This window comes from Numenius arquata, chromosome 1 (assembly GCF_964106895.1).
Source record: "Numenius arquata chromosome 1, bNumArq3.hap1.1, whole genome shotgun sequence".
In the NCBI taxonomy this organism is placed as follows: Eukaryota; Metazoa; Chordata; class Aves; order Charadriiformes; family Scolopacidae; genus Numenius; species Numenius arquata.
Window position 1 is genome coordinate 4,388,702 of NC_133576.1, and position 15,618 is coordinate 4,404,319.

General features: G+C 39.9%; 1 protein-coding gene across 1 annotated transcript; it reads left to right on the top strand.

Annotated features, from left to right (window-relative positions):
- On the top strand, nt 1-6,070 carry MANSC4 (MANSC domain containing 4). The gene is made up of 3 exons (XM_074158463.1): nt 1-229; nt 4,252-4,386; nt 5,382-6,070. Exons 1-3 carry the CDS (start codon nt 1-3, stop codon nt 6,068-6,070), a joined length of 1,053 nt encoding a protein of 350 aa, XP_074014564.1.
- The last annotated feature ends 9,548 nt before the right edge of the window (nt 6,071-15,618 follow it).

The following is a 15,618-nucleotide window of genomic DNA, read 5'->3' on the forward strand; positions in this document are numbered from 1 at the left end:
ATGGTTCCGCTGGTGGCAATAGCAGAAGTGCTGATGGTCCTGGGTTTGGCTGCGGAGTCAGACTCTCTCTGCTCACCCACTACCTTTTACAAGAACTGCTGGATCCGACGCTTCCCAGGTCTTCTGATTGACCTGCAGGAATCGCAGAAGAGGGGAGCCCAGGTGCTGAAGATCTACGCTGAAGTCTCACCTCAACAGTGCAGCAGAAGCTGCTGCCTTCTGAGGAACGGTGAGTGTTTATTATCAAGATTGTGGCATACATTATGACACAGGAGGAAAAACATTTGGGGTGTTTTTTATATACACATCCCTTTATTTGAAGAAGAAATAATGCAAAAAAAATTGGGATATTTTGTATAATATGTATATTTTGAGGCAGGAAAGCAGAGGCACATTGTAACTGTTCCCCCATCTTCAGTCCCATAGAAAGGAACTTGATAATCTGGATATTTCAGAAGCGTACCCTAGAAACCCATTAAAATCTTAGGGTCTGCTTTGAAATTTTAGATCTTTGTCACCAAGTTTGTTGGTGATTCTACCATTAAAACAACAACTCTTCAGTATCCATCACTATCTACTCCTGTGGAGAAAAATCAGTGGCAGTGATTTCAACACGACTTGTCTTCATGGAGTACGGCACTATACTAGGACATGGTGAGGGAACACATCATTTGGCCTTCTCTGAGTTACAAGAATATTAATTTACTTGGAGAGAGCTCTCTCTTGTTCTGTGTTTACACCGCGTTTCTGATACAACTGAGGTATAACATTAATGTAAGCAATAAAGTTATAGCAATAAATAGCAGTTACTCAGGTGGCAACACCTTTCCCCTAGCCTTGTAAACTCAGACTTCTCAGTAATTCTGAGTATTCTCACTAATAGCACACTTACTGAAAACTAATCTTACAACAAACTAATCTTACAACATAAAAAGAAATTTTGAACTAATTTAAAAGCAAGCAATAAAATATGTTCCTTGTATCTCCTCAAACCAAGCCAGAATACCTTATAGCATGCTTTTAAAGGATTCTTCGTGACCAAAGAACTATCCTCTCTTACTAAAACCAGATTTGTTGCTTACTTATTTTTCTTAACCAATTTTATGTGATAAAATCCATCACAGATCCCAAAGAGAATATATTCACAGAAGCCAAGTTCTTCAGATAAGAAGATTATCCTACTATTTGATATTTTCATGAAACATGCATAGTAATCATTAAAATAAAAAACATTTATGATTATGTTGTGCTAAAAACCAGAGTCTCTAATGACAACGGAACTTTGCACAAAACTGGAAGATTGGAAAGGTTTCAAAGATTTCTCTCCCCCTTCAAACAAATACATGTATTTTCAGGTGTTTTATATATTCTTAAATAAGATAGTCTCTACATCAGAAACCTGCGTAGTATTCATGTGTCACACTAAACCCCAAACATATAGTATACTATTAGCACAAAACATCCATTCTCTGACAAAATCCAGAACACTGTATACCTGGGTTTGAAGGCAAGGGTACATACTGCTACAACATGTGATGCAAGCGAAGAACAGTTTTCTGTTAGAAGAAAAATCAGCAACGTGAGCAAATATCTGAAAATTGTGATTTTTCAAACAATTACTTCAATAATACCACATTGTTAGAGTTTGCAGAGTGTTTAAGAATCCTTGAACAAAAGATATCACAGAAAAGCAAGTACTACGTAGATATTTCATAGAAATATTTGAAGGTCTTTTTCTTTTAAACTGTTAATTTATGCTAAAAGTGATGCAAAATGTTTACTAATGCTTAGAACTATTTCTATATTCAGAAGTATTTTCCTTAAAATAGTCATTGGATTTTAAATTCCTTTATCTGTAGAAGCCAATGTTTTTTATCCATTGCCTGTAGAAATGCCTGTAGTTCTCAAGAAGTATATCCAAATAGTGACACACCGGCCAAAGACGCTTCTTTAACACTGCATAATGTTTCTAATCTTTTAAATAAAAATATAAGCCAATTGGTATATAATAAAGCCAGGGCTTTGCATACTCCCTGTGAGATTATCATTCTGTCTTTCACAAGTTATGTTCTTCTATTGTTCTGATAATCATAACCTTCTTTGTACTTTCTTTATTTATTTTATGAAATATATAATATTCATAATATATAATATATTATATTATAATATTCATAATATATAATATTATATATTATGAAAGTCTTACTTTCATAAATACCTACTTTAAGCTCAAGTTCCTATGACATAGAACCAGAAACTGATGAAGCCTAACTAGAGGTAGATATAGGACATGAAAATTACATCAGTGAAAGAAAAAATTCTGATTACCATCTTTGGTTTAGCTTTGATGACAAATTGTATCTTTACCTTGCTATCATTAGAGTTTAGGATTCCAGTCTTGTAAATATTACTGGTTTTGTTTCAGCTAGGCAGACAACCTTGATGTGTAAGTAGCTAAAAAACACAAGGCAATACAAATTCTGTAACAGCACTTCTACCACGATTTTTTCTTTCACAGAGCTGCTGAATTTGTATTGTTCAGACAGCAAGCATTTTCATTGCAAAATTTTATTTAAGTAATCATATACATCTTTTGAAAATAATGCTTCTCTCTTAGGGCACGTAAGTTCATTATGGTGGAAAAAGACATTTCCAAGATGTGTGTTTACCATGTTAAATCTATGACGCAGTATTGAGACTACTAGATGAAAAAATACAAATAACAGAAAATATAGTAAGCACAGGTTTACAGTATTTTCTTCCTTTTCTTGTTTGTAGATAGAGGTGGTTTTTTTTAGTGACACATAAAATGGAAAGTGCTGCATGACTTCTGTTGTTCATTGCAGAAGTATTACAAATTATTTTCATTACTTACAAATGTGAGAAAAATATTTGGAATAAATACGTAAGTAAACAGAATACATTTATAAAGCTAGGTAGTCTCCTAACTATGTAAAAGAAAGCTTTTTCACAAGAGTGTTAAGCAAATATACAGCAACTAAAATGCTTTTCCAATATTTAAAAGCAAATAAAAATCACAAAATTATTTTAGAATTGTTTGCCTGAAGCAACTCTTCAGCCTCATTAATTCACGTTCTAGACAGTTACATTAACAAATGCAGATCTTATCTTAAAAACTTATTTCATACACAAATTGTCCAATTTAGAGTCAGAAGGGATGCTACAGTTTTCTGAAGTGCAAAGCTTGAGAGTCAGAACAAGTACTTTCTGCTATTGAATATGTCCCCTGCCCTGCCAATACTTTTTTGAATTGCAGGTAGTCATTCAGATTAATTAGTTCAGGTATGGAGGTTACATTCAAGACAGGTAAAATAAAAGAAATAACCCCCCCCAAACTTCATAAAACTGAAACAAAACCTAACACTAACCCTGTTCCAAGCACATTGATATAAAATAAAATTAAATTTTGACTTGATATCTTGACTTGAGATTTTGATGACCCGTGAGATTCTGAAAGAAGAATCTTTCCTGCTTTTTATATAGTGTGACTCTAATTGTAAGTATTAGGGCATATATTTTAAATCTAAATCTTAAACCACTAGGATTCGGGCATCTACATACTTTTGAAAATCGGTTTTCAGTGACAAGTTGTTCAGGCATTTTTTCATTATTACTTTCACCCTGATTTCCAATGTGGGAAGATAGAACTGAACCTTCAAATATAAATAAGGAATTGTCTAAACTACCCTATTCACAGAAATGTAACCGCCCAAAGGCAAACAAGAAAAACTATTGGGAACTGGCAACAGGGCAGGATGTCACTTACTTATTGTACTTCATGATGTTTTTTTAGTAATCTGGATGAAACAAATGGTTGCAGTCTAGTTTTAAGCAGTCAGGAATATTACACAAGAGCAAGTATTTCAAAGTTGTCTTCCCTGATAACTTTTCTTTTAGAAGTGGTCCGCTCACCGCAGCTGAGATGTGAAGGCAGGCAACTGGTAGGAAGACTACAAGCTAAAGCATATGATTTTATTTTATCAGAGGCACATTTCAAATTCAGATGGCTAATCTATTCCTTCTTCTTAAAATAAGAATGTAGTTATTAAGTAATTTTACCTTACTGACTAGGTGCTTAATGAGTATGCACAGTAATGAGAGAACCACAGATTTAAAGTAGTATGGAGCTCCCCAGTAATAATGATCTTCTGATGTTAAATAATGTAATAACTTGCACGATGCAATGTTCATTATGTTGATAAGCTCAGCTTCATTCTTTTTGTATTACAGTTTCCTGCAATCTGGCAGTGTTCTACCTTGGACCTATTCATGAGAATATGAATTGCCTGCACATCTCTTGCCCAGCATTGGAAAGTTGCATACTAAAGGCTAGAATCAATGTCATTTTGTACAACATCACGACAGGTAACTGCTTCATTTATAAAGGCTGAAAACATAGGAACTACAGGAAATGTTAAAATTATACCAAGTCAGTTACTGTGCTAAAAGGTCTTCTGAAGTACCATGCATTGCTAAAAGAGCTTAAGGCTTTTTTTTTTCCTTTTTCATTAATGCACCTACTTCTGAGAATACTTCCCCCTGTTCTTCCATTCAGTATTTGAGAAAGGACCTTGAGGATACACCCTGCTTTCAAGATTCATGTGACTCCGGTACCTAATCAACACTATGCTGGAGGAAAATACCATACCAGATCTGAGAGACTGAGAGGCGAGGCTGCCCGCTGCTCCACGTCCCCAGATCCAACCAGTAGCAAGGCTAAAAAGTATTCCCATTAGGCACACGCACATAAAGAGCGCGCATACATACCACAAGCACACATATATACACGGTCGGCAACACAGGTTACACAGATATATGCATAAAGGAGACACAAGGACATAGGCTGCACCAAGAGCTGCATGCTCCTTTCTCTGGCTGCGTAGGATGGAGATCGGCTAGTGACGTATATAACTACATATACGTGCAATGCGAATGCCCCCCAGCAGCTGGGTTTAGATGCTCAGTCCGCCCAGTAGCTACCCCTGGACCCCAGTCTCTCCTGTTGCCCTCACCTGGACGTACAAGCCCCTGTGGGTGCAGTTGCTGGTACAGACTGTCTCTCACACACACACACAGAGCTGGTCAGGACTCCACTACTCCCCAGTAGCCTAGATTCCTCCCTTTCCTCACCTTTGGTTCCTGCCCTAAGCATTCCATAGCAAAGCCTATGCAATCCCAAAACGCACTTCCCTTGCGTCCCATAAGGTGTCCCACAATCCTAGGCAGTGACGCTCACAGTCCAGAAGGTGTTGATAGGTCTTATTTGGGCTCCCTGATCTACCATTGCCTCTGTGTGCTCCTTTTGCAGGTGTGCAGATGAGGTTTTATCACATAAACTAACACGGTTTATGATTTAATAGGGATCGATCCGGATCTTCTTATTTTTGAAAAACTGACATCCAAAGAACCAAATACTGACTCCTCACTGAGTAAGTACGAACGGCAAAACAGCACAGAGGCCACCGAGTGGGAAAGATGTCAGCATCATAACGCCACATCAAGTTCTCTTCTGCTCCAAGCTCCATCTTCTACCGCTAGCCACGGCTTAAGAGCAAACACTTACACCTCCAGGACAAGCCTGATGGTCAAAAAACCTGAAATTACCACTTATTCCAGGGAAGAAACTTTTCCGCTGGATGATCAATTTGCTAAGAGGACCAGCACAACTTCAGTAAGCGCTAAGTCAATCACCAGCCTGGCCAAAAAGACTGTGCCCTTAACTTCGATGTCCAGCTCTGCCCAGGTATTATCCCACATGCCCACTCCTCCTCGTCTGAACAGCAGTAAACAACACTCGAATGAAACCAAAGGCTACAGCGGTAGGAATTATACTTCGGATAATGAGGCACCTGCTTGGGAAGCTGCAGCTCTGGGTGTCTGGTTGATTCCCGTTGTTCTTTGCTCTTCTCTCATCTTCCTTTGCTGTTGTACTGTTGCTTTCACAGCAGGGCGCTGCAGAAATAGGACAGGTCAGTATAGGCCCATAAGGAGAAGAACAACAACGTCGAGACAATTTATAAAATATACTACTGTCAAAGGTAATTTGTAAAATAATGTCACCATCCTTGTTTTGGAACAAACAGCTTTTTAAAAAATGCAATGTATATACCAGCTTATTTCTTTTACAGAATCAAAGACGATTTTTTCACTGATGGTTTCAGAATATTTTGATTCTCAATTTAATTCTCAACAGCTGACACACAATTCCCCTGTCTCTTTGGGTAAGAGGTACACACTTATAGTTCCCACTGCATGCTTAGAGGTGTTAGAACACATTTTGGTTCGTAATCTGACCCAGACTAATGCCTAACAAACACTATACGCTTTCCCTAACTTAAGAAAGCAGATTCACTGCAGCTGTACGGATTCTTTCCCCTGACTTTGAACCTCAGAAAATTAAGTGTAAGTGCAATCAATAAAACTGACTGGAGCTTTATCGTATCACAAAATCATTTAACTCTAGTTATCCTTTAATTGCCTCAGATCTAGTTGTTTTTGTAAAAACTGTCCATTTTTCTCCGAGTTCTAGATTGACCTTTTTTCCCCATTTATCCCTAATATTGAGGTAAAACAATTTAGCCAGCGCTCTTTACTTCTACGAAGGAAAACATCAAAAACCACCCAAGTCCCCAAACCCACCGAATTCTGTTAAGTCATACCCAAACATCTGAGCGCGCAACCCTTATGCTTTACCTTCCCCCCACTTCTACCTTTACTCTTCTGATGACACTCATTTCGAATGTTTTTCAGGCCCCTCCAGTAGCACCTTCAGAATTCAACCGCTCTCGTAAACTTACCTGCTCTGCAATGCATTAACCATTCGGTTACTGGCTAAGGAAAACGCAAACGTGGCTAACATTTGTTCCGGCCTTGCAATTAGCGTCAGTGCTGTCTGCCTGGACTTGCTTTGCCTTGCCTACTCATACTTACCCTTTACGTCATTAGCTTTTTAAAATAGGAATAGCCATTTAATGTACGTTGCACAGGAATAGACAAAATGTTTCGAAAGCTCTAGAAGTTAGCTTTATGATAAAAAATCCTTTTTTTTTTTTTTTTTGTGTTTCTTCATCCTGTATACTCTATTCATAAGAGTGCTTCCTCCTGAACATAAATCAAGCGACTAGATCAACAAGGCAGCAAGGTATTTCCTTGCCTTACCTTACTCAGGAAGTTTGCTTAGCAAAGCAAACGTTTTCAACAGTAACCAGGATTGTTCTTCTTCTTTTAAACTTGTTGAAGCCTCAGAATTTCTCGCTTTCTTCCCTTGCTGTAAGAAGTTTCTATTTCCCAGACAAGTGTAAATGTTATAAAAAGAAACAACACAAAATAAAACTGTCACATGTCTATGTGGCAGAAAATTATTTTAAAACTAGTAAGATTCATGCAACGTTCAAAGTCTACAGTGAGGAGGTTGTAAGGCCACATGAATACATAATTACAGTTGAGCAGGTTGGTTTCAGAGGAAAATCCTCTCTAAAATTATATTTTAACCCACATTGATCAGGAATGTCGTTTAGAAAACTGAAATTTAAAAAAACACTTGTTTATACTATTTGATTGACCTTGTATGCTAATCATAGAATCATTCAGGTTGGAAGAGACCCTTGGGATCATCAAGTCCAACCATCTACCCTACTCTACAAAGTTCTTCCCTACACCATATCCCCCAACACCACATCTAAACGACTCTTAAACTCATCCAAGGACGGTGACTCAACCCCCTCCCTGGGCAGCCCATTCCAGTGTCTGATCACTCTTACTGTGAAGAATTTCCTCCTGATGTCCAGTCTAAACCTACCCTGTTGCAGCTTGAATCCATTCCCTCTTGTTCTATCACTATTTGCTTGTGAGAAGAGCCCAGCACCAACCTCTCTACAATGTCCTTTCAAGTAGTTGTAGAGAGTGATGAGGTCACCCCTCAGTCTCCTCTTCCTCAAACTGAACAGTCCCAGCTCCCTCAATCGTTCTTTGTAAGATTTATTCTCCAGGCCCTTCACCAGCTTCGTTGCCCTCCTCTGCACCCGCTCCAGCACCTCAATATCTCTCTAATGTATATGTAATAGAAGAGAGACTGACACAGCAAAAAAAACATTTTAAAGGAGTGGGGTTATTTCATCGGTTGAAATAACACAAAAGAAATTCCTTTTGGTTTGGCTAGAAAAATTAGAACGAGTTATGATTTGTTTGTAAGGGCAATTCTCTGCTTATATGTAAAGTGATACAAACTCTAGATAGATACATCACTGCATGATGTACTTTAAATTTCAACGAGCTGACTTTTATCATCAAAGTGCACTTTTCTAATTCGTTATGTGGCTGAATCTAGCAGAGTTTAACTATCACTAAAAATTTCAACTAAGAATTAAAAGGCTGAGGTGCTCAACGCCTACTTCATGTCAATCTTTAGCAGTGGAACTAGCTGTTCCCTGGGCACCCAGCCTCATGAGCTAGGAGACAGGGAGGGGAAGCAGAACGAGAGCATCACAATTAAAGAGGAAGAGATCGGTGACCTGCTATGCCGCTTGGATGCACACAAGTCTATGGGACCAGATGGGTTACACCCAAGAGTGCTGAAAGAGTTGGCAGACGTGCTCGCCAAACCGCTTTCCATCATTTACAGGAAGTCATGGCTAACTGGAGGTCCCAATGGACTGGAGGGTGGCAAATGTAAGGTCATGGAGCAGGTCATCTTGAGTGCCATCAAAACCCACATAATGGCCAACCAGGGGATCAGGCCTAGTCAGCATGAGTTTATAGAAGGCAGGTCCTGCCAGACGAACCTGATCTCCTTCTATGACAAGATAACCAGGTTATTGGACGAGGGAAAGGCTCTTGATATTGTATACCTGGACTTTAGAAAAGCATTCGATACTGTCCCCCATACAATTCTTGTGGAAAAACTGGCTTCACACGGCCTGGATGAGCATACGATCCGCTGGGTCAAGCACTGGCTGACTGGAAGGTCCCAAAGAGTGGTGCTCAATGGATTTAAATCCAGCTGGCGGCCGGTCACAAGTGGTGTGCCTCAGGGCTCAGTGTTAGGGCCATTTCTGTTTAACGTCTTTATTGATGATCTCGACAAGGACATAGGGTGTATCATCAGCAAGTTCGCAGATGACACCAAGTTAAGCAGGAGTGTTGATTCCCAGGAGGATAGGGAAGCTCTACAGAGAGACCTAGATAGATTGGATCATTGGGCCAAAATCAATGGTATGAGTTTCAACAAGGGCAAGTGCCAGGTTCTGCAGCTACAGGCTTGGGGAAATGTGGCTGGAAAGCTGCCTGGAAGAAAGAGACCTGGGGGTTCTAATTGACAAGCGGCTGAAGATGAGCCGGCAGTGTGCCCAGGTGGCCAAGAAAGCCAACGGCATCCTGGCTTGTATTAGAAATAGCGTGACCAGCAGAAGTAGGGAGGTGATTGTGCCCCTGTACTCAGCACTGGTGAGGCCACACCTCGAGTGTTGTGTCCAGTTTTGGGCACCTCAATCCAAGAGAGATATCGAGGTGCTGGAGCGAGTGCAGAGGAGGGCAACGAAGCTGGTGAAGGGCCTGGAAAACAAATCATATGAAGAGCGGTTGAAGGAGCTGGGACTGTTTAGTATGAGGAAGAGGAGGCTGAGGGGAGACCTCATCACTCTCTACAACTACTTGAAAGGACACTGTAGAGAGGTTGGTGCTGGTCTCTTCTCACAGGTAACTAATGACAGAACGAGAGGGAATGGCTTCAAGCTCCAACAGGGTAGGTTTAGACTGAACATTAGGAAAGAATTTTTCACAGAAAGAGTGGTCGGGCATTGGAACAGGCTGCCCAGGGAGGTGGTTGAGTCACCATCCCTGGATGTGTTTAAGAGCCGTTTAGAAGTGGTGTTGGGGGATATGGTGTAGGGGAGAACTTTGTAGTGTAGGGTAGATGGTTGGACTCGATGATCCCAAGGGTCTCTTCCAACCTGGACGATTCTATGATTCTATGATTCTATGAATGATGAGACCCCACGGGCTCTTCTGAGTTAGAGGAAGTTGACGTGTATGCTTTTCCAGGTTTTTAAGATCAAAAGGAAAGGAATTAGGAGAAAGGAACCAAGATATATTGTATCAAAGCATGAACGTGGTGATTTTGTAAATAAAGAATGTATTTTTCATGCGCTCATCATCTTAGGGCAATCTTCATGGATCTGACCCCTAAATGGAAAAGTCTCAGGTCCGATTCTTTTCATTTGGGAACAAAGGCACACGTATGTCAGAGGAGGAACTCGGTTTCTCAACCTGTAGATTACCGTGATGCACTTTACATCCTTTCCCCACAACTTCCGCTGGAAATGGTGATGTGCACTGAGACCGTCAGTAGGAGCTTTTTTAGACTAGGAGCTGCAGACCAAGTGGTTCACGATGCTCTTTGTACAGCGCTCTACCAACCAAATCCTGAAGGAGAAGTTCATAGCTTGGAGAAACATCTTTCTGTTAAAGACACAAGCAGGCCTAACTGATTTCCATCTACAAAGTCCTCATCAGAAAATGAAAAGTTTGCAAACTTCATGTTTTGATCTCTACCACAGTTAACATTTAGATGCCTCACACATCATGACAACCTGATCATTAAACAACATTAAATAAAAAAACCTGATTAACCACGTGCTCCAAGTCAAGTTCTGGTTCTTTTCATCTCACTCAGTACTGATGACAAGCACGTGTTGTCAAAGGATTCTCCCGCGAAACACTTCAAACAGCGTTGTCACATCAATTTGCAATGAAAGTCCTTTTTAAATGATCCTTTTCTCCCCATAATTTTTAAAAACGTGTATCCAAGGAAAACATATTTTAAAAGCAACTTACATCTAAAATGTAAAGATACCTCAAAAGCAGATCTAAAACCCAGCTAGCTACCTTTCTGCTTATCCATTTGCTACAGATGAATAAACTTCCAACATGATGCAGTAACACATAAACATCTTAAGAAGTCGTCTCTTTGAAATGGTCAAAACAATAAAAACGGTGAAGTGTATGTTCACTGCCAAAGAAGGGCTCAGGAAAAAACAGACTTTGAAGAACTTTGCATTTTTATACAAATAGGAGTTAAAAAGCCTAAACCCAGCCTCAGAAAAATACTTTGTAAGAGATCCAGATCTGCACACCGTGATACCTTTCTTCAGGCTTAACGGAGCCATTAAAATTCTGCTTGTGTTCACGTTATAGACTCAATAGCTCCCAGACAAAAAGAAGATGCTACTTGAGAAATTAAGGCATTTCAAAGCGCACAAACTTTATTTTCAAGACCTTGCAGCACTGAATTCCAAATATGATTTATCCTGAAAACATCGGAACATACTAAAATTATTGTTGCGTGCAATTTTTAGGCTAAAGAGTTCACATGCAGGCTGCTTAGTCCAATTCAGGTAGAAAAATTATGTTCTGTTTCCCTGAAAACTCCCCCATACTTTCAGCTGTGTTTCATTTTTCTCAGCCTAGAGTTTTGCCAAGCATTGCTGAATATTAGTTATCTTCAGTTACAGAGGCATACGCATTTTGTGTTATATTTAGTTACTTCGTACTTTGGATTTTTTAAAATTTGAATATAATTTTTTTTTTCCCATTTTTCAGGGTTTTAAGAAAGGAGAGTGCAGAACATCTCTTTCTCTCTACTTCACACAGTAAGATTTGCAGAACCGTTTAACAATTTGAGGCGGCAGTATTGTAGCACAGCGCCCTGTATCCATGAATTTATCATCCTGAGAAGAACGCATTTCTGAGTCAACTCATTATTTAATCATGCATATAAAACAGAAGATGCTTAAAACCATAATATATATTTATAATACATTGCTGAACTTGAAGCCACATGAACAAGACCATTGCGTGTCTAAGGCAACATGGTTCCTGCAGTATTGGTATCTCGCGGTACCCATAGGATAATGGGTGACATTCAAGACAGGAAACAGAAGCAAAAGTGAACACGGGACATCCCCTCTCTTCTTCCTGTACCATTAAGGCATCGCTGTTTTCAGATAAATATTATGCAATTTAATTGAAAACTGAGGCAGACTCTAACATCTTGCAATACCTTCATTATACAAGACTCGCACGATTTTTATTAATATTGTCAACAGACAATATCTATTGATACAGACAATATTGTCTACTGGCAATAGACAATATCCATTCTTATCCCGATTCTTCCTATTCACGCTGGGCTGCTACCTAAATGCCCCTACAAATGAAAAGACTAGCAAAGAAACCCTTTCGCAGGATATGATACACTCCAACATGCCAGAAACACAAATCTCAGCAAGAAGGCATTAGTTGCAATAGAAATAAGTCACAGGTAATATACTATTTAATTTAAAACGGGTATTTTCTCATCTCCTTTTCCTCTCAGAAAAGTAACTTCTATGCGACCTATCAGTTGTGTGATCTGCAGCAAGTCACGGTCACCCGTGGTTTCCTCATCTTCAGACTGGTGACTGTACAGTGCACTTAATACCACCTCGATGCTCCTCTGATGCTCACCCTTAACCTTTTCCAGAAACCTATAATTGAACTGGGGCCCCAATACTCACAAGAAAAAGCAAATGGGACAGAAGTGAAAATTTCTGTCTCCCATGCACAAACGCTTCTGGGGCAGGCTGGAACAACTGGAATATATAAGATCACGTTCCGCAGATATTCTTGATTTGTTGGCATACAGAGAAAAAAAATAGGCAGGAAAAGGGTTATACAAAGCACGGTAGCAGAACTATTTTATTAAAGAGTAGAAGAGTCACAAGAAAATACATACATACATTTTAAGTATGAGGGAAACCAAGGAACGGGTAGAGGGATGGTTTGTCCAGAGAGCACATCCCTTTTTAGGCAACTGTACTTTCATCCTTTACTTGTGCTCATAGCAGTGCTACGCATGAAAAGAGGGCAAAAAGCACCAACTCCAGTCAGGAGTATAAAATGGTTCCCTGAAGACCATGAGATTATCTGTAGGGGTTCACCAACTCTTCACACACACACAGTCACTCACATTCAGGTCTCAGGGCTTAGGTCAAGTTTCAAGCACTTGTAACATCTACTCTCCTTGCCAAAAACTGTATTATGTCCCTGTACAGGCTTTCTTGTCTAATCTGAGCAAGAGATTACACTTAGCGTCCAACAGCCCTTCTTTACAGGGCAAAAGTGCGACAGGACAGCCAAGCAACCTCAAGAAACGATTTAGCGACACTGGACGTTTCACTTCACAACTCTTAGCACACTGTTTACTAAAGACATCTTATGCCAGTGATTGCAGTAGTTTCTAGATACAAAAAAAAAAAAAAAAAAAAATTAGCCAGAATACTGACAAAGCAAGTTCTTTTCCAGTTTGACCAAACGCTAGATCTCAACCTTTCTTTGGAATGTTTATATGGGAGATAAAAGAAAGGTTAGTCTCCTCAACAGCACCAGTGAAACTATGCATCGCAACTATTCCAGATGGCCAAGAACTTAACTCGTGTTGAGTTTTTTTTCCATTGGAGACAGCTTATTTTTCCTTGCCGTAAGGAACTTACTTTTCCAGTTTGCGGGGGCAAGTGTTTGGATTTGAAATGAGACATCTGCTACTTGGAGGTTAGAACAGTGACCGCAAAGAAGCACATATAGTAGTCTTCCTGCTCAAGTTTCAAACTATGATGGACAGGGTTGCCTGAGGTCAAGGCTGTCATGAACTAGCTCCATGTTCCTCTTGGCCAGTGAACACCAGTAAAAGAATTACCTATGGAGACAGCCAATACCTCTACATATTATGTGTGGTTTTTTGCTCCTCCTTCCTTCTGAATTTATGCCCAGGGGGACCTAGCCTGTTTCTTAAGCTTTATCTATCCACATTTCTCTTTAAAAAGTAACATGAGCACTTCCATGTAAGAATGTACATACACACGGGTACGTATATAGAGATACACACCTTAGAGTCATGCATTTACACTATAAAGTACATGATACATTAACCATTGTAACCATTCCTAAGGATGCACTTATTACTGTGCTGTAGAGTTGCTTAACCTGTAAGTCTATTACTCTTTAACTCCTCAAAGTTTTTAAACTTCGGTGCAGGTTTCCAGTGAGATGGTTTGCAAGAGGATCATATAGGTGTTGTGTGAAGAGCCAAAATAGTTTTGGCAGAAAATAAACCCCCTTGCGTTCTAACACTCCTCACCGAGGTGGGAGGCTAGGGGCGGCTGGGTTTAAATTCTGAGTGATGCCCAATTCACCACTATCAGTCCAGTCGCGTTTAATATATTAAACTATCACGATTCTGGATACACTGACAGTGGACTGCACCTTCAGTCGAGTCGTGCTCACGAACTAGCACGGCCGCACTTCAGTGTCTGGTCGCGTTCAGTGAGAAACCCAAACGGCTAGCTACTTAAGCAGTGCAGTTTATTTCAGCAACAGATATAAAGGTTCTTACGGTTTGCCGGTGATAAGTACAGTCTGCAAAGCACGTGCGAGTAAAAGAAAAAATGTTAATGGTACAAAGCGCGCGACAAAGTTCCAAACAATACAGCCTGGCTCTAAATGTAACTGGTAACCCTCTAGAGAGATTTCCAAGTTCCCCGAGGAAGCACTCGATAGTCTAAGTCTTACCCACAGGCGTCCCTATGGGGGGAAGAAAAGCTCAGCCCCTCGACTGGTCCCGGGGGTCAGAGGCAGTCCCTGATGGGGTCCTCCCTGACTTGTTTACGATGGTGTCTTCCCTAGCATCCCCCCTTTCTCGGGTTATTTTTATATTATTTTTTACTTTCAAGGTGGAGTTTGAGTGACTTTAGTCATAAATACCTTTATTATGATTCGTGTAAAATTCTCTCGCCTCGCATTTAAAGGCGTAGTTTATGAAAAATTCAGGGCGCAGACTCAGGGAGGACTGGTCACACCTTGGAGGCGGGTAGCCCTCGGGCTGGAGGTGTGTTTTGGTATAATAATGACATTATAACGAGCAAAGTTCGCACAAAGGACAGCATTTCATCAAAATTTGACAGACTGTTGGCTCAGGGTAGCAAGCATGCCGCTTATCACTTCCATAGGATCACTTTGTTCCCATTCTGCTGTGTAATCACAGAGCTTGGCCGTTTCCATTTTATACCTTTCCTTAATGTGTGAACAATGCTATACATTTCTAATAAAAATTATATTTTAGGAATTATTCCACAATAGGAAAATAAAGATATGTAGTTTAGTTCATAAAAAACATGCTATGGTATACATCAAGGTTGGGAAGACTCCCACTGGAGTCAAGATCCCAGTGTTCTAGGTTTTCTGCACAATCACAGAGAAATGTTGCCATCCTCAAACACAAACAGTTTGGAGGGAGAAGGAGAAAAACAGAAACATCCAAGATGACAAAGAGCTCAAGATATAAACCAGGTTACCTTTGATCTAGTCCACTTCATTACACAAGTCCTGTGCTGTAACATATAAACCATCAGTAGAAATCAAAAGCGTGACTCTGAATTTTATATTGCCTTTGATTCTAGCAGCTTGATCGGGCACTTACAGCATTATAAAGCTTTTTGGTTTTGCTCCTATGTTTCTTAGCAAGGAGAGGAAGTGAAGATGACATTGGAAACCAAGGTTGGAGGTCAA